Below are 27,761 nucleotides of genomic sequence, written 5' to 3' on the forward strand. Positions count from 1 at the left end.
TCGTTTTGAAATGCGTTTTTAATCGTTTGCAGTATACGTAAATAACAACAGAAATGTTTTTTCTGCAACTTAGCAAAAAAAAAATGTTTAATGCCATAAAAACAAATGTTTTAAACATTGAAACCATTTTTTCGACAACTACAAACGATGTTATTAATTGTAGTAAAATAACTTTTTCTAATTTTTTTTGCTGTGAGCTAAAAAACATAACGTATTATGTTTTAAACTGCAAAAATAAGTTGTAATGGGCTATATCGTTTTGAAATGCGTTTTTAATTGCTTGTAGTATACGGAAATAACAAAAGAAAATTGTTTTCTTCAACTTAACAAAAAAAATTTAGAATTCCATAAAAACAAATGTTTTTGGGTTTTGTTAATAGCCTTATAAGTTTATTTTAACATTCTGGTTAATTATTGAGCTCAAGGCCGCAAGGATAAATAAAACACCATGTATTTTGTGGTATTATAATTTATATAATTGGTCGATATCTCGGTTTCAATCTGAAACCATCATCAGGACTAAAAAACACAAAATATAATAACAAACATTAGGCAAACATAAAAATAGTAGGTGGATATTTTACATATGGGCATATTTCATAAACAAATACCACTTACACAAATGAATGTACTTGATCGCCTGATCATATGTTCGAACAGATGAATGAACAAAGACAAAATAGGAGAAAAGGTAAACAAAATTAAAGTACAGTAAGTATAAACAAATTTTCATAACGCATGTACACTCAAGTATAGACAAAATTAACAATATATGTAACAACAAACAATAAGAATAAATTTCCAAATCATCTTCTTGCTATTTTTGTTGTTGTCGCCAAGTATGTGGGTAGCGGTATATTCGCTGTCATATGATGAACACTGCTCAACTCACATTGTATGTTGTTGTTGTTTCAGCACTAAATTTCGATAGACGTGCGCACAGCCTTCTTTTTTCCTGTTTTGGGAATTGAATCTTTCAATTCCAATAAATGGCAAGAGGACCCTTAAATTGCTTCTTAAATCGCCAGGTAACAAACATATAAGGGTAATATACTTGCAACATTTAGACGTGCATAAGCAGCTAACATATGTCGCAAAGTAAAAACCCGTAGCACACATTTTTTCCTTGTAATTGTTAAATATATGGCTTGTTGCCATGTGCTTTTTCAAGATTTGTAATTCTTCATGAATAATATTTTTATGTCGGTATTATAATTTCACTCCCATCCAGCAAGTGGTACCCCCATCATGCCCAAGCCAGTGGCCTCAGATATCCTCCTATTGCAATAGAAATATTAATTTAGTCATCATGTGTCGTTGATTTGTTAAATAATTCAGCTTTTTGGGTAATTCCCAGTGGTGACTTGTTTTCTTTATGTAGATTATTAATTTTTTAATTGTAAAGCTGTAATTCCAATTGTAGAAATTTGTTTAATTGTAAAGTTGAAACCAGGTTAGACAAGGTATTGCAATGCGCTTGTTATAGTTGTTATGCTATGCTTATTTGCTAATATTTACATAATTTTATTTTTTTTTTAAATGAATTTTCATCATTGAATGAATTTATATTCATTTTTTTGTCCTTTGTGAAGTTATATGTATGTTATCACAATTTATATGTAAGCTATAATCTTTCACATAATTTCAATTAGTCTTCGTATTTAGTGTAATATTTTAAAGAATTTATATTCACTCGTCATGTGTACATGACTGTACATTAAAATATGAAGATGTTTTCCATCCCGTTATTTGTCCTTAGTAGTGTTATATGTATTTTTGTAAATTATATATGAGGTAATCTCTACCCCGTTACATGTTTCGTTACTTGCACGCTTTGTATCTCCATTTTATCATGCGATTATGATAATAGCTTTAGAGTAAATTTGATTTTAATATTTCACATTATTACAACATTTTGTTATTCATAAACGAAAGTTTATTTATCTAAAACATAATTATTTTAAGTTCCACAAAACATATTTGCTTAGCACGACAATACTACATCCAACGAAAATGTAATAATTACACGGCATTTTTAAAAACACGATGTTGCTTCTTGGGCGATATACTTGCGAGTCACGCACAGCCTTCTGTGTCAGATTTATAATTCATGCGTTTCTCATTAGGGGTGTTCATAATATGTAGCATTTCTAAAATAAAACGCTTCTTATAAAATTTTTCCTTGTCCAGAATGACGACATTTTCAAAATCAGGGAAATCTCCAATATCATTGCAGTGGGATAACAAGTCCGTCTTATTGTCCCTGACATTGTTCCTTAACTTGATGTTAGACCTGTGTCCGGAAATCTTTGTCTTTAATTTTTGTTTAGTTGCCCCAACATATAGCTTTTTGCAAACGTTGGATCCGTCGCCATTGCATGCAGTTTGGTAGATTATGTCGAAACTCTCATATTTCGGGATTCGGTCTTTCGTACTGCTGTAAATTTGTCTTAGTGTGTTGCTATATGAGAAAGAGATTTTATACTTTTCCCGTTCGTATAAATTAGATCTTTTTATCCTATCTGCTATTCCTAGAATATATGTGACAGATTTGTATATTTTTGCATTTCTATTGCAAGTACTTTCTTGCGAGATTGTCTTATAAAATTTTCGGATCAGATTGTTAACTAGCTTTCTATGAAATTCATTTCCAGGGTTGCCTTGATGATAGCAATGTTTTTCGTGCGATATATTTTATCGCTTATTTTAAGTACTCTCGATATAAAATTCTTCGCGGTGTTCAAAATGGTTCTTTTTTCCTGCTTCGAGTTGTAGTTAATTAGCCTTCCGGACGCCGTAGGCTTCTTATACCAGTCGATAAATAACTTATTATCCTTTCTGACTATCAGAGTGTCCAAATATGGCAAACACTCATCTTTTTCTACCTCTGTTGTAAATTGTATGGACTTGTTGTAACTATTGAGCTTAGTGAGCATGTTGTCGATTTCATCCGTTCTGACAACAGCGAAAATGTCATCCACGTATTTCGTCAACAATCGTGGCTTTCTGGTGGCGTCCGTCTCGAATTTCATTAACAATTCCTCCATAACAATGTATGTAATGCTAAGGCCGGGGAGGCTGGAGATCCCATTGGCATTCCAGTTCGTTGCTCATATATTTTTCCGTTGAATTTGAAATAACGATTTTCCTTTATACAAAACTTAACAATCGTTAAAAATAGCTCTTTGGATAGTGACGTATGCTCTTTTATGTCGTTTCAATTAGAAGCAATGAGTTAGATGGCCACATCTATTGAAATGCTTGGATATAAGGAAACGACGTCGAAGGACACTAAGCTTTCATCGTCGTAGATGTATGTACCCTTCACTTTTTCTTTAAACTCTGCCGCATCTTTGACATTGTATTTCGATTAGTTAAATTTTTGAGGGTTTTGACGACATATGTGCATAAATTGTAAGACGGGGAGTCAAATGAAGAACAAATAGGTCGTAGCGTTATACCATCTTTATGTATTTTTGGTAAACCGTAGAATCTCGTTGGGTTAGCAATTTGCAAGTAAGGAAGTTCCTTTCTTTCATATCTATGTACTCATTTTTGAACATCTTGTTCACTATTTCATTGTTCGTCTCCTGTAATTTACTTGTCGGATCACGTTTAAGTACTCTGTAGGTGAAGATATTATTGACTATCGTTTGCATCTTTTTATCGTATTCGGTCTTGTTCATTGCTATAGTAACGTTTCCCTTATCTGCAATAAGTATCAGTAGTTCTTCATTGTTTTTAAGGAAATTTTTGGTGTTTCGTAGTGTCCTGTATAAACTTGTTTCTTGGTGAATTTCTGCGTTTATTTAAGTTATCTTGTATTTATGTCGTGAAGTTGTTTCTCTCTATCTCTTGTTTTTCTTTACCTTGTACCGTTTGGATAATATTCTCCCCGTCAGCTATCATATGAAAAAGTGGAAATTTCTTGTTTTCTGTTGGCAAAGCATACTTTGGACCTTGAGAAAGGAGCCACTGAATATCTTGTGGAATGTTTAAGGTTGTAGTGTTTCGGAACCATTCCGCTATTACCCTAATGTTTAATTTTCCCTTTCCTTCTTTCTCAAGCTTTCGTACTTTTTTGTTTGTGTCTTCTTTATGTCGCTTGTAAGTTTATTCAACAACAATTCTTCACTTTCAAAAAATGCAGTTGAATGGTAGGAGGTAAGGGTTTGATTAATCTGTACTCCTAGTAGGGGTTTCACTTTTTTCATCTGTCTTGAAAGCTCATGTTTTATTCTTATGATGACGTTTAAAAGCTTCGTCTTGACTTTATCTATATATGTGGAGACTACATTGGTAAACTTACGTGGTATTTTGCTGTTACTGAAGCTCGGTGTTAGTCCACTTCTTTTGCACCTTTCCAAAAATTTTATCGATTCAGCCAATCTTGTGATTTGTTTCATCTTATGTTGGTATTGTTTGATGAGTTTGTTGGTCCGAGTATGATATTTGTGTTTGATGGTTTTGTACACTTTGAAAGTGTTGTTGGTTTCTTGGCGTGCTCTCCGTTTAAACATTTTTGGGTTTTGTTAATAGCCTTATAAGTGTATTTTAACTTACTGGTTAATTATTGAGCTCAAGGCCGCAAGGATAAATAAAACACCACATATTTTGTGGTATTATAATTTATATAATTGGTCGATATTTCGGTTTCAATCTGAAACCATCATCAGAACTAAAAAACACAAAATATAATAACAAACATTAGGCAAACATAAAAATAGCAAGTGGATATTTTACATATGGGCATATTTCATAAACAAATACAACTTACACAAATGAATGTACTTCATCGGCTGATCATATGTTCGAACAGATGAATGAACAAAGACAAAATAGGAGAAAAGGTAAACAAAATTAAAGTACAGTAAGTATAAACAAATTTTCTTAAAGCATATATAGTCAAGTATAAAACAAATTAACAATATATGTAACAACAAACAATAAGAACAAATTTCCAAATCATCTTTTTTTGTGTTATTTATATTTTTTTTTTGTTACCGAGACTTTGAGAGGCAGTGGCTTCTTAAGCCCCGAGATCTAAAACCGCTCAGCTACAGAGAAACTCATCAGCTGAGAAATATAGTTTCACAAAATACAATAGAATAAAAGTATAAATATAATTTTTATTTATTAAGAGAAGATAGAACAGTCTTTTTTATGGCAAAAAGCGAGTCCGAAACATCAATTATTCTCGAGTGAGAGTTATAATCTTCACACAAACATAGAAAGTTCGTGTAGTTGGAAATTGCTTCTGCATTGTTTAAGAATTATAGGTTTATAATGCCTTGTAACTCGGCATGGAACATTCAAGTTTATTTCGTTCAAAAGAAATTGGCTTGAAATCGATCCAATTAAAAGTCTAGCCATAAATAGTACACCTAGCATTTCTCTAAGACTTGCAAGGGTAGGAAGATTTATTAGTTTTAATCGATTAATGTAAGGAGGAAGATTATACGGAGAGTCCCATTGAAGATTTGTCAAGGCGAAAAGTAAAAACTGTTTTTGAATTGATTCTAGTCTATCCACATGAACTTGATAACGCGAATTCCAAATTATCGATCCATATTCTAATATCGGCCTCACCAATGATGTAAAAAGGGTTTTTGTAACGTAAGGACCACTAAACTCTTTTGCCCATCTTTTCACAAATGCTAAAACTCCTCTCGCTTTATTGACTGTGGCATTAATATGAGGGTTGAAACTAAGTTTGCAATTCGTTGTAACTCCCAAGTCGACAAAAACATCAATGCTTTCCAGAGTTTGGCCATTAATTGTGTAGGAAACTGGCTGTATGTTCCCACGTAAAAAAGACATGGATTTACATTTTTCTATGTTGAGCGGCATAAAATTCGCATTACACCAAAGAACTAAACGATTTATATCCGCCTGGAGTACAGAACGTTCTTCAGCCGACGCATATGACTTAAAAAGTTTTACGTCGTCGGCATACATTAAAATTTTAGAATATTTTATAGTTGTGGAAACATCGTTTATAAAGATCAAAAACAGAATAAGACCGAGATGGCTGCCCTGAGGCACACCGAAGGGAACATCGATGACATTCGAACAAATGTTTTTAAAAATGACCCTTTGAGCTCTACCGCAAAGATAGGAGGAGATCTAGCGAGTTAGGCCAGGTTGCAAACCAAGCAATTCGAGTTTATAAACAAGTAATGAGTGGCGTCCTTTGTCGAATGCTTTGATGAAATCCGTGTATATAACGTCGGTATGATGATTGTTTCTAAACCCATTAAAGACGTGAGTTGTAAATTCAAGCAAATTTGTTGTGATTGATTTGGCTCTACAAAAGCCAAGCTGAGAACTATCTATCAATGTAGAAATCGAAAATGTAAGGTGATTAGTAGCGATTGCTTCGAAAAGCTTAGGGATAGCGGAGAGCTTTGCTATTCCACGATAGCTTTCAATAGACGACTTGCTTCCTTTTTTATGGAGTGGGATAAGAAAAGATTCCTTCCAAGCCGTCGGGAAACTGCCATTTTTTAAAGAGAGGTTAAACAGATCAGTAAGGGGCTGGTAAATGTATTCCGCACATTTTTTAAGAAAACATGTTTGGATCAAATCGGGACCATATTTTAAGGATTCTTTTAGGGACTTTAGATGTAGTAGAACATCTTCAGGCAACAAATGTGGGGCATATATTGAGTTACTAGAATGGAGCTCATATGGATAATTTGTAGGCGATGAATCAACCACAGCAGAGTAATTAGAGTGAAAGAATTGAGCGAAGAAGTTTGCAATCTCTTGATCGTCGCTGGAAATGCTATTTCTAAACTTCATGGCAGAAGGAGATCCGTTAGTTCTGCGTTTAGAATTTACGAAATCATAAAAAGACTTCGGGTTGCGAATAATGTTTCTTTTAATTTTACATATGTAAGCTTTATAACACTTTTCATTAAGTTCAAAATACTTATGAAGGAAAGTTGCGTACTGTGCATAATCAGAATGTAAACCGGTTCTCTTATATAATTTGAATAAACGAGATTTCATATTTTTTAAAGCTTTTAAATCTTTAGTAAACCAGGCTTGCACTGGTTCAATGTACGAGCATGTGCGTTTGGGCACATAATAACAATGTCAGCTATGACCGGAGAGGCTGGAGATCCCATTGGATACTCTGATAAACAGAAAGGATAATAAGTTATTTATCGACTGGTGTAAAAAGCCTACAGCGTCCGGAAGGCTAATTAACTACAACTCGAAGCACGGAAAAGAACCATTTTGAACACCGCGAAGAATTTTATATCGAGAGTACTTAAAATAAGCGATAAAATATATCACAAGAAAAACATTGCTATCATCAAGGCAACCCTGGAACAAAATGAATTTCCTAGAGAGCTATTTAACAATCTGATCCGAAACTTATATAAGACAATCTCGCAAGAAAGTACTAGCAATAGAAATGCAAAAATATACAAATCTGTCACATATATTCCAGGAATAGCAGAGAGGATAAAAAGATCTAATTTATACGACCGGGAAAAGTATTAAATCTCTTTCTCATATAGCAACACACTGAGACAAATTTACAGCAATACGAAAGACCTAATCCCGAAATATGAGAGATCCGCCATAATCTACCAATTTGAATGCAATGGCGACGGGTCCAATGTTGGGACAACTAAACAAAAATTAAAGACAAGGATTTCCGGACACAGGTCTAACATCAAGTTAAGGAGCAATGTCTCGGACAATAAGACGGCCTTGTCATCCCATTGCAATGATACTGGATATTTCCCTGATTTTGAAAATGTCTCCTTTCTGGACAAGGAAAAATTCTATAAGAAGCGTTTTATTTTAGAAATGCTACATATTATGAACACCCCCAATGAGAAGCGCATGAATTATAAATGTGACGCAGAAGGCTGTGCGCACCTCTATCGAAATTTAGTGCTGAAACAACAACAACATACAATGTGAGTTGAGCAGTGTTCATCATACGACAGCGAATATCCCCCTACCAACATACTTGGCGACAACAACAAAAATAGCAAGAAGGTGATTTGGAAATTTGTTCTTATTGTTTGTTGTTACATATATTGTTAATTTTGTTTATACTTGACTGTACATGCTTTAAGAAAATTTGTTTTTACTTACTGTACTTAAATTTTGTTTACCTTTTCTCCTATTTTGTCTTTGTTCATTCATCATTCAAAATTTGTTTTTACTTACTGTACTTTAATTTTGTTTACCTTTTCTCCTATTTTGTCTTTGTTCATTCATCTATTCGAACATATGACCAGTCGATCAAGTACATTCATTTGTGTAAGTGGTATTTGTTTATGAAATATGCCCATATGTAAATTATCCACTTGCTATTTTTATGTTTGCCTAATGTTTGTTATTATATTTTGTGTTTTTTAGTCCTGATGATGGTTTTAGATTGAAACCGAAATATCGACCAATTATATAAATTATAATACCACAACATACATGGTGTTTTATTTATCCTTGCGGCCTTGAGCTCAATAATTAACCAGAAAGTTAAAATAAAAACAAATGTTTTAAACACTGAAACCACTTTTTCGACAACTTCAAACGATGTTATTGATTGCAGTAAAATAATTTTTTCAAATTTTTGTTGTTGTGAGCTAAAAAACAAAATAAGTTGTAATGCGTTAAATCGCTTTTAAATGCGTTTTTAATCATTTGTATTATACGGGATTAACAATATATAATAAAACAAATGTTTTAAACATTGAAACCACTTTTACGACAACAACAAACGATGTTATTGATTGTAGTAAAATAAGTCTTTCAAATGTTTGCAGGAAAGGCGTGTGTTCAAGCGCGGGGCTGTAAAGTGTCGAAGATTATGTGCAGGTCTTACCACCTTAGACTAACAAAGTTGCTTCTATCATTAAACAGAGAGGACTGTAGACTCATGACAGGTGTTCTGACTGGACTCTGCCTTCTGGCGTCACATGCCTTTAAATTAGATAGCAGAGCACGTTCTGTGCTCTTGCCCTGCGCTTGCCAGCCTAAGACTCCAGCTATTAGGAGTGGTAGAGCTGTCAGATCTAGAAGCAGAAAGTGGCTTAAATCCTAGGAAGCTTCTAGTATTTGCCAAGAGGACGGAGTTATTTTATAACATAGGTCCTGGTTTTTGGTAGGGTTTTTCAGTTTGGCCGTTAAAACAAACTTCTGGTAACACTAGGGACTTATTCAGTCTATGTGAGGTCCCCGTGGACCGGCCAGTTCAACCTAACCTAGCAAAAAAAAATTTTAAAACGCCATAAAAACAAATATTCTAAACATTGAAACGACTTTTTCGACAACTACAAACTACAACAATACCATAACGCCAACACATTTCACTCAAACTAGCAGTACTCTCTTAGATATATTTTTTGTTAATGAACTATCGAATATTCAACTCTACGACCAGCTTTCAGTCCCAAACTTCTCCAATCATGACCTAAGTTTTATATCATTTGACTTCGACCGCACATGTGAAGCAGTTGCCTATTCATACCCGAATTTCATGCATATTAATCATGTGCAACTCGAAGAAGCTGTTGATAGTATTCCTTGGGAAACTGTTTATATTTTAAATACTACCCACGAGCAGATCCGTTTTCTTCAAAATAATATCGCTTCACTTTTTGACCAACATGTGCCTATTGTAGTGAAACACTCAAAAAATCGTAAACGGCCTTGGTTCAACAACTACATAAAGAGACTTATCCAAAAGCGCAACATAGCTTATCGGAAATGGAAACGATTTAAATGTACTGTAACATACAATGTTTTCAAGGGTCGCAGAAAAGAAGTTACCAAGGCTATAAAGCTGCAAAAGCTGAAATACTATGAGTATCAGTTTAGTACAGCAATGGGGTCGAAGAAGACTTGGAAATACATTCGGGATATTGGCATCGGTAGCAAATGTAGACGTAAATAAATTAAATGAGCAATTTGTTCAATCAGCTAGCTGTGACAGTAACTTATGCCATGAAAGGTATGGCGATTATTTGTGTGGTGCGATACCCGAATTCTCTTTTTCGAACGTTGATGACTGTGCAGTCGTTGAGTCTGTCCTTGGTGTAAAGTCCAATGCTACTGGTCTAGACGGAATTCATCCAAAATCTTTTAAATGTCTACTCCCTAAAATTTTACCGTTTGTTACCTATTTTTTTAACACTATATTGACCACGTCCGTGTTCCCTGATTGTTGGAAAGTTGTGAAGATCATTCCGATGAAGAAACCCAACGGAGAGTACAGACCCATCGCTATATTGCCATTCCTGTCCAAAGTCCTTGAACGTATAATGCATAACCAGATAAACTCTTTTCTGACCCGAAACTCACTTTTAAATCGTAACCAGTCTGGCTTTAGATGCCGTAGAGGCTGTACCACTGCTTTAATTAAAGTCTCTGATGACATCAGGCTAAACATTAACAACAACCTTGTTACTTTTCTAACGCTCCTGGACCACTCCAAAGCATTCGACACTGTAAACCACAATCTTCTTACTCTAAAGTTAAAAAACGTGTTCAATTTTTCACCTCCTACTTTACATTTAATAAACTCCTACCTCAGTGAGCGATCGCAAGCTGTGTGCAATGGGAGCTACATATCAAATTATCTACCGCTCTCCAAGGGTGTTCCTCAAGGCTCGATTCTTGGCCCGTTATTGTTTGTGTTGTATGTTAATGACCTTCAAAGTGTGTTGAGGTATTATGATATTCATGTTTACGCAGACGATGTGCAATTATATGTCAGTTGTCCTCTTTTATCTGTTAATAGTTGTATTAGTTATCTTAACACTGACTTAGAACATGTAAACAAGTGGGCAAGTGATAATGACCTACTTTTAAACCCAAATAAATCACAGTGCATAGTAATCTATAAGAAAATCATATCGCTTGATAGTTTCAATAAAGTAAAATTAAATAACTCAGTCGTAGGCTATGTAAACACCGCAAAAAATCTTGGAATGATTTTTGATAGGAATTTGACATGGAATAACCACATTTATAGAGCAATAGGCAAGGTTTATGGCATGCTTCGCTCACTTTGGACTACCCAACACTTTACCCCAGTGAAAATTCGACTGCTGTTAGCTAAAACATATCTAAATGTCCTCTATAATAATATAGCCAGATATGTGTATAGTGTTGGTCGTTACGAGCACATCTCCATTTTCGCCAAGCGGATTTTTTCTATTAAATTCGATAACCTGTTACAATTAAAGTGCCTAACACTGTTTCATAAGATCATCGCATCTCGAGAACCTGAATATCTCATGGACCGCTTTAAATTTAACAGATCACCTCGATCGTTCAACTTAACTTCTATGAAGTACAACTGCCTAGTTACTGAACGTCAATTTTTTGTCTACGCTGTTCGCCTTTGGAACGCCCCAAAAACTTAAAGCCATACAAAATGCGCTGCGCTTCAAGAATGAGCTCATAAGCTATTTTCATCAACAAAAAGGCAATGTGCACTTTCTCTTACATTCTTCTACTTTGTATTTTATTACATCCTCAGACTTGTTATTCTCTGTTAAACAAACCTGTTAAGCATCTTCACTTGTCAAGTTTATTTTTTAATGTTATTTTTAAGTTAGTTTTAAGCTCAAACACTATAAATTAACCTAAGGTTGTGTGTTTGATTAATGATAAATAAAATAAAAAAATAAATAAGTTATCGCAAAAAAAAAAAACGATGTTATTGATTGTAGTAAAATAATTTTTTCAAATTGTTTTTGTTGTGAGCTAAAAAACATAATGTATTATGTTTTTAACCTGCAAAAATAACTTATAATGCGTTTTATCATATTTTCCTTACCTATTAATTTTCAGTTACCTAGCATAAAATTTCCAATGTTCCAATAAGAAACGGTAAGAACAATTGAGGTACCCATGTCCATATGTGTGTGTATATGCCTATGTACGAAAGATGCGCGCATAAAAGGCACACACCGCATGCACATAGGTACAATTGAGCCGTTTATTTTGAAAGTGACATAAGTCATTTCATGTCGTTTAGGTTCAGTGGTAATTTGTTTGTATCTCTCCTCGCCTCCAGGTTTTTAGAGTCCAATATCCAAAAGATGCAATTCTTATTATTATTTTATAATTGTAGAACAATCTATATATGCATTCGTTCAAAAATAACAATGCATTTAAGACCATGGGTTGGAAATGACTTATGCCACTTTCAAAATAAACGGCTCAATTGTTACTAAGTAAGCATGCAATTTACGTACATAAGAATTTTAGGTGAGTTGAAATTTAAGACATTGGGGTATTCAAAAATAATTCAAATTTAATATAGGTAGTAAATTTTAAATATTCAATTGCAAAGATACCAGGTTAAAGGTACGTACTTAAAGGTAGGTTATAAAGGTAAGAATTCAATTTTAACACTTAAGGTAAGTATTTATGAATTATATATGTGTATGTATGTATGTATTTCATTTTGTTTTACATTTCATTTCAGGTAATGGATTTCTCTGAAACTAATTATTCATCTGCTTTAACACCCGCCACCTTTAAGGAATCTGCATTCTTCAACACTCGGATAATGGCAACACGGCAAGTTTATGAATTGGCCTCCTAATTGTTCCTGCCCTTGTGCGGACGTCTGCTACTCTCACTTTCCCGTCCTGGCTGGCGATCGTGCCACTCACTCGGCCTAGAATCCATTGTTGGGGCGGGGCGTTGTCTTCGTGAACGACGACGAGCTCTCCGACCTCTACGCTATGTTGCGGACTTTGCCACTTGTTGCGCTCCTGCAAACTCAGGAGGTAGCTCTTGGACCACGCTTGCCAAAACTGTCGCTTGAGAGAGCAAACATGTTGCCATCTGTCGGAGTAGCGTGTACTGGGTTCCGGGAGTGCGGTTTCCCCTGGCATTGCCTTGAGTTGGCATCCGATCAACAAGTGCGCCGGAGTTAGAGCCTCGCCGTCGTTCGGATCTTGGCTGAGAGGGGCGATTGGCCGCGAGTTGAGCACGGCCTCTACCTCTACGAGCAGCGTTCCGATTTCTTCGGCGGTGAGACTCACGTTGCCTATGGCTCGTACGAGCAGGTGCTTCGCCGACTTCACTGCTGCCTCCCATAACCCGCCGAAGTGGGGCGCCCTGGGAGGTATAAAGGTGAACTTGAATCCTTCTTCTGCTGCGCATTGGAGAACCTCCGCCTTCTGACTCAGAAACGCTACCCTCAGTTCCTTGAGTTTGCGATCTGCTCCCACGAAGTTCGTCGCGTTGTCGCAGTGAATCGTCGCTAAATTCCCCGGTGTCCAACGAACCTTTTAAGGGCGAGAATAAATTTATCAGAACTTAAATCAGAAACAAGTTCCAAATGTACAGCCTTTGAGGAAAAGCACACAAAGACCGCAATAGACATTTTTACAGGGGGCCGACCCCGTATTTTTTGTGTGACGTAAATTGGACCGCAAAAATCTACCTCACAAACCATAAAAGGTCGCAGAGAACGCAGCCTGTCGGCTGGTAAATTGCCCATTATTTGATTTTTTAACTTTGGTTTGTAGTGAAAGCAATGTATGCAGTTACGCACGGTTCGACTACATGCTTCTCGAGCATTAATTAACCAAATTCTTTCACGAAGAAGTGCAACCAATGCCTTTGCTCCTGCATGGTGATTACGTAAATGTAGGAACCGTATATAAGATTTAACGAACTGCGAATTTTTACTCAATAATAGAGGAAATTTGGCATCATAAGGGATCGGCGCGTTTACTAAACGACCGCCTACTCGTAACAATTTCAACGACAAGGACTGCTCTGAAGGAGTATGCAAGAATGGATTTAATTTTTGCAAGCTCGACGGTAGTTTAAGATTTTTCCACAATTTATGGATTTCTTCGCCATATTCATCACCTTGGATTACTTTCAACAATTTTCAAAAAGCTTAATTTCAACTCGTGTGCTGATGATATTATGTCATATTTAGTGGTTCGGTTTCTCACTTTCAAGACCCATCGCAGAATGTAGGCAAAGACTCGAAGTAATTTTGTGTGTGAAGAAAATTTTTCAATTATTTTCAGCAGTGGATTACGATCAGTACTCACTGCTACTAAGGCGCTGGCGGGTTTCTTCTTTTCCAGTGTTTATTCTTCAGGCGTTAATTCAAAATGATTATTTATTGGCCAACATGCGGGGACTTCCAAGAGGAACTGTGGGCCAGAAAACCATATAGAGTTCTGCAGTTCATCCACGCTACAACCCCGAGACACTTGATCCGCAGGATTTTGTTTTGTTGGCACATGTCGCCACGAAGCATTCTGGGTCCACTCTTGGATCTGAGACACTCTAATTGCAACGAAAGTTTGCAACGTTGATGGATGTGTTTTTATCCAGTGCAAAACTATTTCGGAGTCTGTCCAGAAAGTTGTGCTGTCAATGGGTCGACTCAACATTGGCGCGATGCGTGACCATAATTTGGCCAGAAGATGCGCGGCTAGGAGCTCTAAACGAAGAAGAGATTTTGTCTTCAACGGAGCAACCTTAGATTTTGCAGTCAGCAGAATGGATTTAACCTGATCAGCGAATTGGCTTTGAATGTAAATACAACACCCATACGATCTTATTGATGCGTCGGCGAAGCCATGTATTTGGCAAGTAGCACCCGACTCAGTATATACGAAACGAGGAATACTAATTGAAGGCAACTGCGACAAGTTCGCTTTAAATTTCTGCCAAATGCTATTGAGATACAACGGAATCGACTCATCTCAATCTATTTTTTTAATCCAAAGCTCTTGCAATAAGATTTTGCTGTGGTTACTAGTGGGGTCAGACACCCAAGAAGGTCAAAGAGCCGGGCAGATACAGATAAAATATTGCGTTTTGTAGCCCGTAACTCATCAAAATCATTATCTAGAATGAACCGAAATAGATCGTCTTTTGGCAGCCAGTGAATTCCTAGCATTTTAGTGGAGTCTAAATCGTTGAAACTTAACGATTTTTCTAGACTCTGACTGTCGAAAAGGCTTGGGTGGTTGGAGAACCATTTTGCTAGCTGGAATCCTGCCGAATTTAAAATTTCATTAACCTCAGAGCGAACTCTGTCGAGGGATTCAAGATCTTCAAATCCGGTTAACAAATCATCCACATAGAAATCTGTACGTATAACCTTAGCACCGAGTGGATACTTTTGCGCATTCACATCGCTTAGCATCTGCAAACACCGTGTAGCAAGAAATGGAGCTGGCGCAGTGCCGTATGTCACGGTGTTTAATCGAAAAATTTGCAGAGGCTCCGAAGGATGCTTTCTCCACACTATCAATTGAAAATTTCTATCATTTTCATTTACCATAATTTGGCGATACATCTTTGTGATATCGGCCGTAATAGCATACTTATGCATCCGAAAGCGCAGTAGCGTTGAAAAAAGTTCTTCTTGTATGGTCGGTCCTACCATTAAAATGCCATTTAACGCAATTTGTGAAGACGTTCGATTTGACGCATCGAACACAACGCGGAGCTTTGTCGACGTACTTTGTGGTCCCAAAACGCACTGATGCGGAATAAAGTAGTGGGCTTCACTCGGGATTTTATTATCAGTGAGACTCATGTGCCCCAAAGCCAAGTACTCTTCCATGAAGTCCAGATACATTTGACGAAGTTCTGGGTCTTTCAACGTACGTCTCTCCAGATGGTAAGACTTCAGTAGTCTTCACAAAATTTTCCCTGCATTCCCTTTGTTCGGGAGTGAACTTTGTGGCTTGTGCCTCTGAAGGAATTTCTTCCATTGCCCAGAATCTTTGGACAATTTGATCAATTTTTTCTAAATCGTCTTCAGCTTTGCACAAGGCACTGCTTGCTTGAGAGCTATCACTTTGGTTGGAGGCGTATTTACCTGAAATAACCCAACCCAAAAGTGTTTTTTGAAGCGTTGGGAATCTTGGGTCAGTTTTAATTTGACCTACAGAGAGGAGATCGAAAAATGTTTCGGCTCCCAACAAAAGATCAACCTTTCCCGATTTATATAACCCAGGATCGGCGAGCTCAATATTGGCTGGAATTTTCCAGCCTGTCGTATTTACTGCTCGATCAGTTTGCAGAAATTGCTCCCATTACCCAAAATTCTACCATAAACTCAAAATCGTTTACTCGGGATTTGATAGTTGCACTAATTTTAGCCCCAACCTTTTGAGTTGCATTTCCTATCCCGATGACATTTAATGTCGCCTTCTCTCGTCGAACTCGCAATTTTTGTGCCAGCTCTTCAGTCATAAAATTGACTTGAGACCCTGAGTCAAGTAAAGCTCGAGCTGAAACATAATCACCGGAGCAAGTTTTCACCTTGAGTACTGCTGTCGCTAACATAACGCGATCGGGCACGCTTACTGTGTGCATCGCTTGCGAGGTCGAAGGTTGTGGTGATGTTTCGAACGAAATTAGGTACTGGTGTAACATGGTATGATGTGACCTGTTACAAACCCTACACCGTTCCGATTTGCACTTTGAAACCATATGTCCCTTGCGTAAGCAATTTATACACAATGGGACTGATTTCGCGAATTCGAACCTCTGCTGCGCAGAGAGAGTTTGAAATTTGGGGCAGGCTGTTAGGAAATGATCTTTGGAGTTGCAATGAAAGCAAGTTATTGCCTTTGATTTTGTAGCTACAAAGGACGATTTTGGCTTTTCAGCACCTTTGTTGTTCTGCCTTTGGGTTTCGAAAGATGAAAATTTCGATTTTGACGACATCGATGCTTCTTCAGACGAGAGGTGCTGGTATATCTTATTGAGAGCCGCTTCACACTCACTCCAGAGCGGAAGCTTTTCATAGTCGAGCTGCTCCTCCCATTTTGACCGCATAGTGGGATCAACCTTCGACATCACTAAATGTATCAGCATTGCATTTGATATATTTTTGTCGTCACCCAAAGACAACAGGGAGTCATACACAGCAGATGTGTCGATCATAGACCGCAACGAAAGCGAAGATGGTTTTTGAATTTTTGGAAGCTCAAACAGTTTTGCAACTGTGTTAGAAAATATCAGACATTTGTTGTCATATACCTTTTTTAAGCTTGCCACCGCCTTCGGATAATTTTCTTCCGTCATTTGGAAGGCCTTCACGGTTCCTAAAGCTTCACCAGACAAACATGAAACCAAGTGGGTGAATTTTTCTATATCCGAAAGAGACGTGTCATTAAGAACAAGGCTCTCAAACAGACTCATGAAGTTTTTAAACTCCGAATATTGCCCTCGAAATTTGGGCAGCGACATCTTTGGAAGCCTCGAGCTGTGAGGCGCTTCAAAGGATGTTTCAGTAATATTCAACTTTTTATGTTCTGACACTATTGATTTTAAAAGGGTCTTGGTTTCTACAATCAGATCATCAAGGCTACCACGAGTTGTATCGCCTTCATCGATATCCTCGATTTCGGATTGACACTTCATAAGCTTTTCACTGTAGCTGTCTAGCATCTCAAGTCGACACTCGACTGCCGATATCTGTGATGAAATCGACTTATCGAGAATTCCGGGTTTAATTCTCAAAATGCTTCGTTTTAAAATTGACCTTTGTCTTTTCAGAGCCTTGGTGTCTTCCACCTGGCCTTGCGAACTCTCACTTTTTCCGGTCATCTTGGTGCGCTATATGTACAATAACCTTGTACTCAAAATGTATAGTCTGGAAGTTTTCAGCGACTTAAATAACGAAAACGAAAAAAAAGACTGAAACTTCACCAGAACTATCGAAAAGAAGCGCGAACCAAGTAGGAACTGACCGAACGAGAAAGTCACAAAATCCTCTCAAAAAGGGAAACTAGACAAATGTCGAAAATCTGAACGACGTAACCGGAGCGAAAATATGGCCAATAATAGAACCAAGAAATAAAGCAGTATAGCTTTCGAAAATATGACAGTTTTGGTAATCGCGAGCCTTGTCGGAAATTGCACCAGGTAGTTTTTCACTAGCAATCCCGAAATCTTGTATCACGAAATTTACGTAAAGTATACGATAATATATCAAGTGAATACAAGAGAGCCAAAAATTAAAGCTTGTTGGGTGATTTTTGCAGCAATTTAGTAAAGGATATAACCTCAACAGCTTTTAATTGTTAGCACTCAATATCTTTTCTTTGTGTACTGGTTCGTTTCCTGCTTTGACCTCTTTGGCAGAGTAGGCAGCTGCACTTCATTCCCACGATGACCAACGCTGGAGGAAACTTAAGTGGCCAAATCCTCGGAAGCAGCAATATCACCAAAAATCAGGATCAACGCATTTATTGGCGTCCACAGGAGCAACCGTAGCGGTATCACGGTCGGTTTTAGCGGCACAGTTATACAGTTAAGCAAATATCAAATTATAGTTTAATAAAATGTTGATCACTTTTTATTAAAATTCACTACTATTTTAGTGAACGCAACTGTACAATAAATATATGTATAAATTTTCAGAAATTTCCGAACTTGTGGGTAAGAATTACCTCTTTCATATAACCTTTTATTATTATTATTTTTTTTTTTTTTAGGAAAACTGTGCTTTTGGGTAAGTACCTCTTTTCTTTTTCTTTATATGTAGGCAAACTGTTATAGGGACATTCACAGCACTATTAAGAGCTTAAAATTTTAAATTGTATGGTTTTAATTTTAAATATATATGTATCTATATATATATATATATATATATATTTTAATAATTGGTATAATTTTTTTTTAATTGCTCTTTTTGCTTTTTAGCCACAGCACTGCACTCACTGTATGTAAATTATATTTATTTGTTTTTACACACGACCGCCCGCAGACAGGCAATTGATATTTTCATCAAAAGGGAATAATTTGCAAGTTAGTTGTTTTTTGGAATTTTAATTTGATTAAAGTTTTAAATTAGTTTATATTTAATTTGTATTTATTTGCTTTTTAACTGAGCACTCAATTGCACTTCACAGAGTATATTATTTAATTTAATTTGCACTGAGTCCCTGCTCGGGCGCCATGAAAATTTACTAATGTTTTTTAGCAAGAAATTAATAACTTTAAGTATTTTAGGGGAGCGCAAATTACTTCACACACTCGTTAAACTGCTTAGAAATCACTTACAATTGCCTATCTCCGTATTAAATAAAACGCCGCTTTCGCCGATTACTAACAAACTGTAACTTTTAATCTTCAATTTCTTCCTTTTATCATATTTTCCTTAACTATTAATTTTCAGTTACCTAGCATAAAATTTCCAATGTTCCAATAAGAAACGGTAAGAACAATTGATGTACCCCTGTCCATATGTGTGTGTATATGCCTATGTACGAAAGATGCGCGGAGATGCGCGCATAAAAGGCATATACACACCGCATGCACATAGGTACAATTGTTACTAAGTAAGCATGCAATTTACGTACATAAGAATTTTAGGTGAGTTGAAATTTAAGACATTAGGGTATTCGAAAATTATTCAAATTTAATATAGGTAGTAAATCTTAAATATTCAATTGCAAAGATACCAGGTTAAAGGTACGTATTTAAAGGTAAGTTATAAAGGTAAGAACTCAATTTTAAGACTTAAGGTAAGTATTTATTAATTATATATGTGTATGTATGTATGTATTTCATTTTATTTTACATTTCATTTCAGGTAATGGATTTCTCTTAAACTGATTATTCATCTGCTTTAACAAATGTTTTCAAATTTTTGTTGTTTTTAGCTAAAAACATAATGTATTATGTTTTAAACTGCAAAAATAAGTTATAGTGCATTAAATTGTTTTGAAATGCGCTTTAATCGTTTGTAGTATACGGAAATAACAAAAGAAATTTTTTCTTCAACTTAGCAAAAAAAATTTTTAAAATTCCATAAAAACAAATGTTTTAAAGAGTGAAAGAACTGTTCGACAACTAAATCGATGTTATTGATTGTAGTAAAATAATGTTTTCAAATTATTGTTGTTTTTAGCTAAAAAAAAACATAATATTATGTTTTAAACTGCAAAAATAAGTTATAGCGCGTTAAATTGTTTTGAAATGTGCTTTAATCGTTTGTAGTATACGGAAATAACAAAAGAAATTTTTTTCTTCAACTTAGCAAACAAATTTTAACATTCCAAAAAAACAAATGTTTTAAAGAGTGAAACAACTTTTTCGACAACTAAAAACGATGTTATTGATTGTAGTAAAATAAAGTTTTCTAATTTTTGTTGTTTTTAACTAAAAAACATAATGTATTATGTTTTAAACCACAAAAATAAGTTATAGTGCGTTAAATTGTTTTGAAATGCGCTTTAATCGTTTGTAGTACACGGAAATAACAAAAGATATTTTTTTCTTCAACTTAGCAAAAAAAATTTTAAATTCCATAAAAACAAATGTTTTAAAGAGTGAAACAACTTTTTCGACAGTATAAACGATGCTGTTGATTGTAGTAAAATAATGTTTTCAAATCTTTGTTGTTTTTAGCTAAAAAAACATAATGTATTATGTTTTAAACTGCAAAAATAAGTTATAATGCGTTATATTATTTTGAAATGCGTTTTAATCGTTTGTAGTATACGGAAATAACAAAATAATTTTTATTTCTTCAACTTAGCAAAACAAATTTTAAAATTCCATAAAAACAAATGTGGTAAACATTGAAACCACTTTTTCGACAACTACAAACGATGTTATTGATTGTAGTAAAATAATTGTTTCAAATTTTTTTTTTTGTGATCTAAAAAACATAATGTATTATGTTTTAAACTGCAAAAATAAGTTATAATGCGTTAAATCATTTTGAAATAATCGATTTTAGTATACGCAAATAACAAAAGAAATTTTTTTTCTTCAACTTAGCAATAACAAAAATTAGAAAATGCCATAAAAACAAATGTTTTAAACATTGAAACCACTTTTTCGACAACTACAAACGATGTTATTGATTGTAGTAAAATAATTGTTTCAAATTTAATGCTGAATAAGCATTCAAATGAATGCAGTTTTTATTGACTTTCCACACATTTACATATATAGTACCAATCAATCAAATGTACTATAGACACGAAACCGGCTCAAATATCAACATGGTTGCTCCCTAAAAAGAACACTCCCAAACATTAACTTGATAAATGACAAACGTTTACTTATAAACTACTCATTTTTGTATTCGTTACCTATTTGTATTATGAACCAAAACTCAAAAGCTAACAGCCTGTGGATAATCTCGAAAAAGCCCAATAGCCATTTTCAGATCCTGAAATCCCGGGATTGCAAAAGATCTTTGGGACTCAATGTCTTAGTTGTAACACACGCTATGCGCATACACATAATATGTGGTCACAAACAATAACTTAAACTTAGGCGATTATTGCTTATAAACACAGATATGTTAATGTGATTATTCTGCTCAATATTTTCAGTAGCTGACATAACTGGTGGCGTCTATAAGAATTGCGTATCGACCCTCTTCGAGCAGTTTTGGTCAATAGGTGTTATACTTTTGCCCGGTGTAGCAAGCTTCTTTTCAAGTTGGTCTCACCTTTATATGGCTATATCGTGGCCAACTTTAATACTTATATATTTGTGGCGGTAAGTAAAAAGGAAGTTCGGTAAAGTAGAAAATAATTAGATCTTTATAAGTTAATCTTGTTATATGTATACATTTCTTAAATTATTTATAGTTGGATTCCAGATTCTCCACGTTGGATGATCCAGCGTGGACGGTTAACGGAGGCCAAAGATATTCTTATGCAATGCATTGAGGTTAACGGTACAAGCTATATCCTTCCACATGACATTGACTGGCAATTACAGTTACAGGCCCACACTGCAATGGACGCAGCACCGCCACCGGGTTGGTGGTCGATATGGAAGGGTCATAAAGTGATTAAAAACTTAATTTGTGTACATTTGGCGTGGGCTATATACATTGTGGCTTACTATGGTATGTTGCTGAATATACGTGCGTTCAGTCGCGAGCATCTCGAAATAAACACAGTTGTAGCGGGGATGAGCGAAATTGTTGGTACTTTCATAGGGCTCTTTCTAATATTAAAAACTACTCGTAAATGGATTTGGACTGGCCTATTCAACGTGGTTGCAGGTTTAATAGCATATCTTGGCTGGCTAGTGCCGAAGCATTGTAAGTTAAATTTGTTGGAGTTTATTATAGTCAAAAATTTATGGATACATCGCACGTTGTATTGTAAACAAGTGTAATTCAAAATTTAATTTTGTCGGGAAAACGAAAAGTTGTATTATATCATAGAGTTCCCTATAAAAATTAGATTGAAAGGCATATATCTATGTCCCATCTTCTAGCCTTTCTAAGTATTCTATAAATGTCAGCATAATGTTGTTGTTGTTGTGTAGCGATAAGGACACTCCCCGATTTTTGAACGTATGAAGATTTATTTAACTTTATAAAAGCGTTGGAGCGTAAATAAGACCGTAGCGTTCGAGATTTATAAAATTGAGAGTTGTGTTTAGATGTGAATGTATAGGTGTGTTTTGACAATTTATGTGTGTGTGTGTATTAGTGTTGTGGTGTGGTGTGTTAAGTGGGTGGCAGGGTTGCACCTGCCAGTGTGCCGGTGTGGTAGGTGGTCACGCTCGCTTAGCCATCACGGCACCCCTACGCGAGTTATCAGCCTAGCAGTATCTGTAGCTGTTGCAGCGTTTCCACACATTACTAAGCCCGGTTTGGCGACGAGTGCGCTGCCGTGCTGGATTTCGATGAGGTGCTGGTGCTGGAGGGCGATGCCGGACCCCAGGATGTATCCATTGCCTTGGACGCTGGTCTTGCTGCCAATGTGGATGCTGTGCCTGCGTAGTGTGGTGTGTGTGCGGATGTTGTCGCGCGATGTTGCGAGTGTTTCATGTAGGTGGTGCCACGGGGACGTTGCGCCTCGCCAGGAGATTTTAAAAGAGTGTGATGCTATAGAGGAGCATGCTTCCGTGGCATGCCATAGTGCCAAGCAAATAAGGCAATAGCCATGCGCTTGTGCCACTTTCTGCCGTAGCGTTGGTTTCATGCCCCTAAATATTGCTCATAGGCGTAGCGTGTGGGCAACGCGCACCATGTGCCGCCACTGGATCGCTAACCGGGGTCTTTGGCCTCGTGAGGCTTCTGCCCTTAAAGCATTAGTGCGGTGCTTTTGGCCCTGGTACGGTTACAGCCGAATGGATAGCTGGTGTCGGGGCGATTTGGTCGGTTTCCATATCCATGTTCATCTGTTTGGAGCGTCTCATAAAGGTAATTGGTTGGTTGCTTGACTTAAAGAACTTTATTATTATGTGAGCTGTGTCTATATTGGTATGGATATATATATAGTATGTAAGTATGGATATGTTAAGTTTGTTTTTCTTAGGATATCTCTAAAACGGTATTCGATCTTTATGCATCATACTCCTTTTAGACGGACAAATTGATTTTTTCTCGGTTTCGGTTTATTATTTTAGTTATTTGAGCGATTGATATGTGCGTTAGTATCATCGCTTGGTAAAAAGCAAAGCTTTTCAAGCGGTCGAGTTAGTATACCGTTTTGCGTACGTAGATAAACTACTAGGATATGACCGTCGCACAGTGGCGCCGTTTGAGTTTTTTCTTTGCAAAAATCATAACTTTTGAACCAATGAAGATATTTTAAAAATGTATAATGCAAATGAAAGCTAATTGTGTGGAAGCTCAGAATATCGCAGATACAGGGTGCTTCAAAAAAATTCGTCGAAATCGAAAATTTTTAGAAAAATTCAAAAACAAAATGTTTTTAGTAAAAATTAAAAAATAAAATAAAATGAGATTTGTCTTATAATGACGTATTTAAGCATTAAATAAGATAAACTAATGAATTTGATAAGACAACGTGGCACTGCCGACTTATGATAAAAAGTTGTATCTAAGTAGTCACGTAATCAATAACTACCAAAATCGATAGAAGTATTGTTTCTTTTAAATGGCAATACTCTTATAAAACTCAAATGTCTGTTTTTGGTGCCACAATAACAAGGTGCTTCTAAATTCATCGTAAAATTTTACATGTTTTTTTTTTTTTTAATTTACAAGCCAAATATGTATTTTATTAATAACTAAAAGTTATTGAAGGTGGTTCAATGAAATTTTATTTGAGCTAAAGATTAAACAGCCAACGAATTTTGGAAAAGGGGAGCGGCACTGCCCATTTATGCTAAAAAGTTTGATCTTAGTAACCGCTTTACCAATTTGTACCGAACTCGATAGACGTATTGATTTCTATAAAAAATGCCTAAGCTTTAAAATAAATTTGATAAACTTTAGAGATATGCAATAACGAAAAGTATATATTTATAAATGACTAAATTAATTATCTCTTTTATTTGAAATAAAAAATTAACTTGTACATAGATATCTTATTTTTCAATAAAGTAACAAAATTGATTAGTAAATCTCTTTTTCATTGTTGTGATAAGAAGTGAGAAACTTATTTTATCTTAACATAGTCATCGCCACTGAACCTAATGGTAAGCACTGGTACTCTAATAACTCTTTTCCATGTGCTAAAATTTTATGTACCCTTGATGTAAGTTTCTTCTCATGATACTTTTGATGCTGCAACTCTGTAGTTTTAGATGCATATTCTCCAAATTTGGGTCCATTAACTGGTTCATGGCAGTTTAAAATATTTAAAATTACTCCCAATCATTTCACAATATCTCTATCAACTCCTGTTATGCGAGCAGTCACCTTATCGTTTTCAAAAAATCTTTTTGAGGAGTTACCATCATTTGTATTTCCGTATCCATACTTTGGACAGTCAACTGTAAGGCCAGTCTCTTTATAGAATGCATCCTGATTTATTTTTTTCTCCTGTTTTGTTTCTCCTTACATATTGTATTGTCGTCGAAAACTTCTCCTTGTTGTGGTAGTGTATAAGCCAGCTTCAAAACAAATTCCATACATCTTATCCTAGCATGCAAAGGGGATATTCCATACTCATAATTTAGTTCGTCAGTTATTGAATCATCAAGATTTTCAAAGTCCTTTTGGCTCTTCTTACAAATTGAACATTTCATTGTAGATATCGTATTTGGTATTAAGTTCAAAACTTTTCCATCGACCATTGTTACAAGAAAATCATGCTTTATTGTAATGACATTCCCCTCTTCAATTTCAATTATTTTTGGCTCTAATTTGGCACTCACTGTAGTTTTTGTGAGTTCCGAAGACTCCCTCTCGTATTTAAATAATATCGGGCGGCACAATATAGTTGATGACGGACGTGGAATTTTCCAATATTCTGAAGCTTCATCTTTTACTCGTAAAGGAACAATAGAAGCCATAAACATATTACTATCTGTAATTGTTTCATCGTCTACATTTATTCTTTGTTTATATGCGCTTTGTCCTGATGATCCATTACAGCCCCACTTAGTTATCAATGCTAGCTCCTTTGGCAGTGATTTCAACCTTCCTTCAGTAAAACTTTGAAGGAGTCATGTAGACGTATGATCCATTAGATTTTGTAGCTCAATTTCAGCTGATATTTAGGTTATTTTGGGACTTAGAGGAACTGCTTCTTTCTTAGCTTGAGTAATTTTTTTGTATCCAGGTAAAATATCGGCATTGCGTTGCAATAATGACCAACGCAATATAATATATTTTTTCTTCGTTAAACCGAGATCCATAAACAGCGCCAAAGCTTCTTCGGGAGTGTATTTCCTAGGTAGCGCATTCGGTGGTGTGGGAATGCTGTTTTGATCCTCATCAGTCGCACTGGACTTGATACAGCTTCTGTTATATGAGACTTCACGTTTTCTTCGGATTTTTTTATATTTAATATCCAGTGCTTCTGAAAGATGAGTCGTGGCCATAGCTTTTGTGGTATCAGACAGCTTCCTTTTCCTTGTGTAGGTAGAACACTCTTCTATTGGTTTTGTTGGTCTCCCTCTAGTTGCATTGGTTGAGGTGCTAGGCGTTTCTTCGTCCAAAAAAGTTTTGTCAGCTAGCCACTTTTCATGCTTACTTAGAAATTTTGAATTGTTACGATAGACGTCCTTCCATTTTCTTTCTATTATAACGTATTGTAAACCAATTTTTTCTTCCAGGCCTTCCTTTTCTTTAATGCTTGTTTCACTCGCTAATTCTCTCATAATAGCCTCAACGAAGTACCGTCTTGACTTTGTATATTTAAACACCGGAAATAGTTTCGAGTTTTCTAGACACATAATAGAATTGGCTTCGAGTGTATCTGACTAAATATTAAACTGTGAACTATATTTAAAAATACTATTCACTTTATTTAAGTAAACAGAATACTTAGTTCCTTAATCTCCAAAAGACGAATAATAATGTGCATTGTATGATGGATAGCTTTATATACCTACTCAAATTATTAAAATGAATTTCAGGTATACAATTCGTAACTAAACAAGTCAGGAAGGTTAAGTTCGGGTGTAACCGAACATTACATACTCAGTTGAGAGCTATGGTGACAACATAAGGGAAAATAACCATGTAGGAAAATGAACCGAGGGAAACCCTGGAATGTGTTTGTATGACATGTGTATCAAATGAAAGGCATTAAAGAGTATTTTATGAGGGAGTGGGCCATAGTTCTATAGGTGGACGCCATTTAGGGATATAGCCATAAAGGTGGATCAGGGTTGACCCTAGAATGCGATTGTACGATATGGGTATCAAATGAAAGGTATTAATGAGTATTTTAAAAGGGCGTGGACCTAAGTTCTATAGATGGACGCCTTTTCGAGATATCGCCGTAAAGATGGACCAGGGGTGACTCTAGAATGCGTTTGCACAATATGGGCATCAAACGAAAGGTGTTAATGAGTATTTTAAAAGGGAGTGGGCCTTAGTTCTATAGGTGGACGCTGTTTCGAGATATCGTCATATAGGTGGACCAGGGGTGACTCTAGAATGCGTTTGTACGATATGGGTATCAAATGAAAGGTGTTAATGAGTATTTTAAAAGGGAGTAATCCTTAGTTCCATAGGTCGACGCCGTTTCGAGATATCGCCATAAAGGTGGACCAGGGGTGACCCTAAAATTTGTTTGTACAATATGGGCATCAAACGAATGGTGTTAATGAGTATTTTAAAAGGGAGTGGGCCTTAGTTCTATAGGTGGTCGCCTTTTCGAAATATCGCCATAAATGTGGACCAGGGGTGACTCTAGAATGCGTTTGTACGATATGGATATCAAATTAAAGGTATTAATGAGTATTTTAAAAGGGAGTAATCCTTAGTTCCATATGTGGACGCCGTTTCGAGATATCGCCATAAAGGTGGACCAGGGGTGACCCTAGAATTTGTTTGTACGATATGGGTATCAAAAGAAAGGTGTTAATGAGTATTTTAAAAGGGAGTAATCCTTAGTTCCATAGGTGGACGCCGTTTCGAGATATCGCCATAAAGGTGGATCAGGGGTGACCCTAGAATTTGTTTGTACAATATGGGTATCAAAAGAAAGGTGTTAATGAGTATTTTAAAAGGGTGTGGGGCTTAGTTCTATAGATGGACACCTTTTCGGAATATCGCCACAAAGGTGGACCAGGGGTGACTCTAGAATGTGTTTGTGCGATATGGGTATCAAATTAAAGGTATTAATGAGGGTTTTAAAAGGGAGTGGTGGTTGTTGTATAGGTGGTCGCATTTTCGAGATATCGCCATAAAGGTGGACCAGGGGTGACCCTAGAATTTGTTTGTACAATAATGGCATCAAAAGAAAGGTGATAATGAGTATTTTAAAAGGGAGTATTCCTTAGTTCCATAGGTGGACGCCGTTTCGAGATATCGCCATAAAGGTGGAGCAGGGGTGACCCTAGAATTTGTTTGTACAATATGGGTA

The 27,761-nt window shown here is 35.9% G+C and overlaps 1 protein-coding gene across 4 annotated transcripts in view; it reads left to right on the plus strand.

Annotated features, from left to right (window-relative positions):
- The window catches only part of LOC137236796 (solute carrier family 22 member 3), a 514,473-nt gene that overhangs the window by 407,468 nt on the left and 79,244 nt on the right, over positions 1–27,761 (plus strand). The window contains exons 4-6 of one of the 4 annotated variants that reach the window (XM_067759795.1): positions 21,339–21,507; positions 21,600–21,681; positions 21,733–22,060. In XM_067759795.1, coding sequence (XP_067615896.1) covers positions 21,339–21,507; positions 21,600–21,681; positions 21,733–22,060 — 579 coding nt within the window. Of the gene's footprint in view, positions 1–21,338; positions 21,508–21,599; positions 22,061–27,761 lie in introns of all 4 variants that reach the window. The other 3 variants (XM_067759796.1, XM_067759793.1, XM_067759794.1) reach the window with 3 other exon arrangements.

Source organism: Eurosta solidaginis, chromosome 1 (assembly GCF_040869045.1).
Source record: "Eurosta solidaginis isolate ZX-2024a chromosome 1, ASM4086904v1, whole genome shotgun sequence".
Taxonomy (NCBI): domain Eukaryota; kingdom Metazoa; phylum Arthropoda; class Insecta; order Diptera; family Tephritidae; genus Eurosta; species Eurosta solidaginis.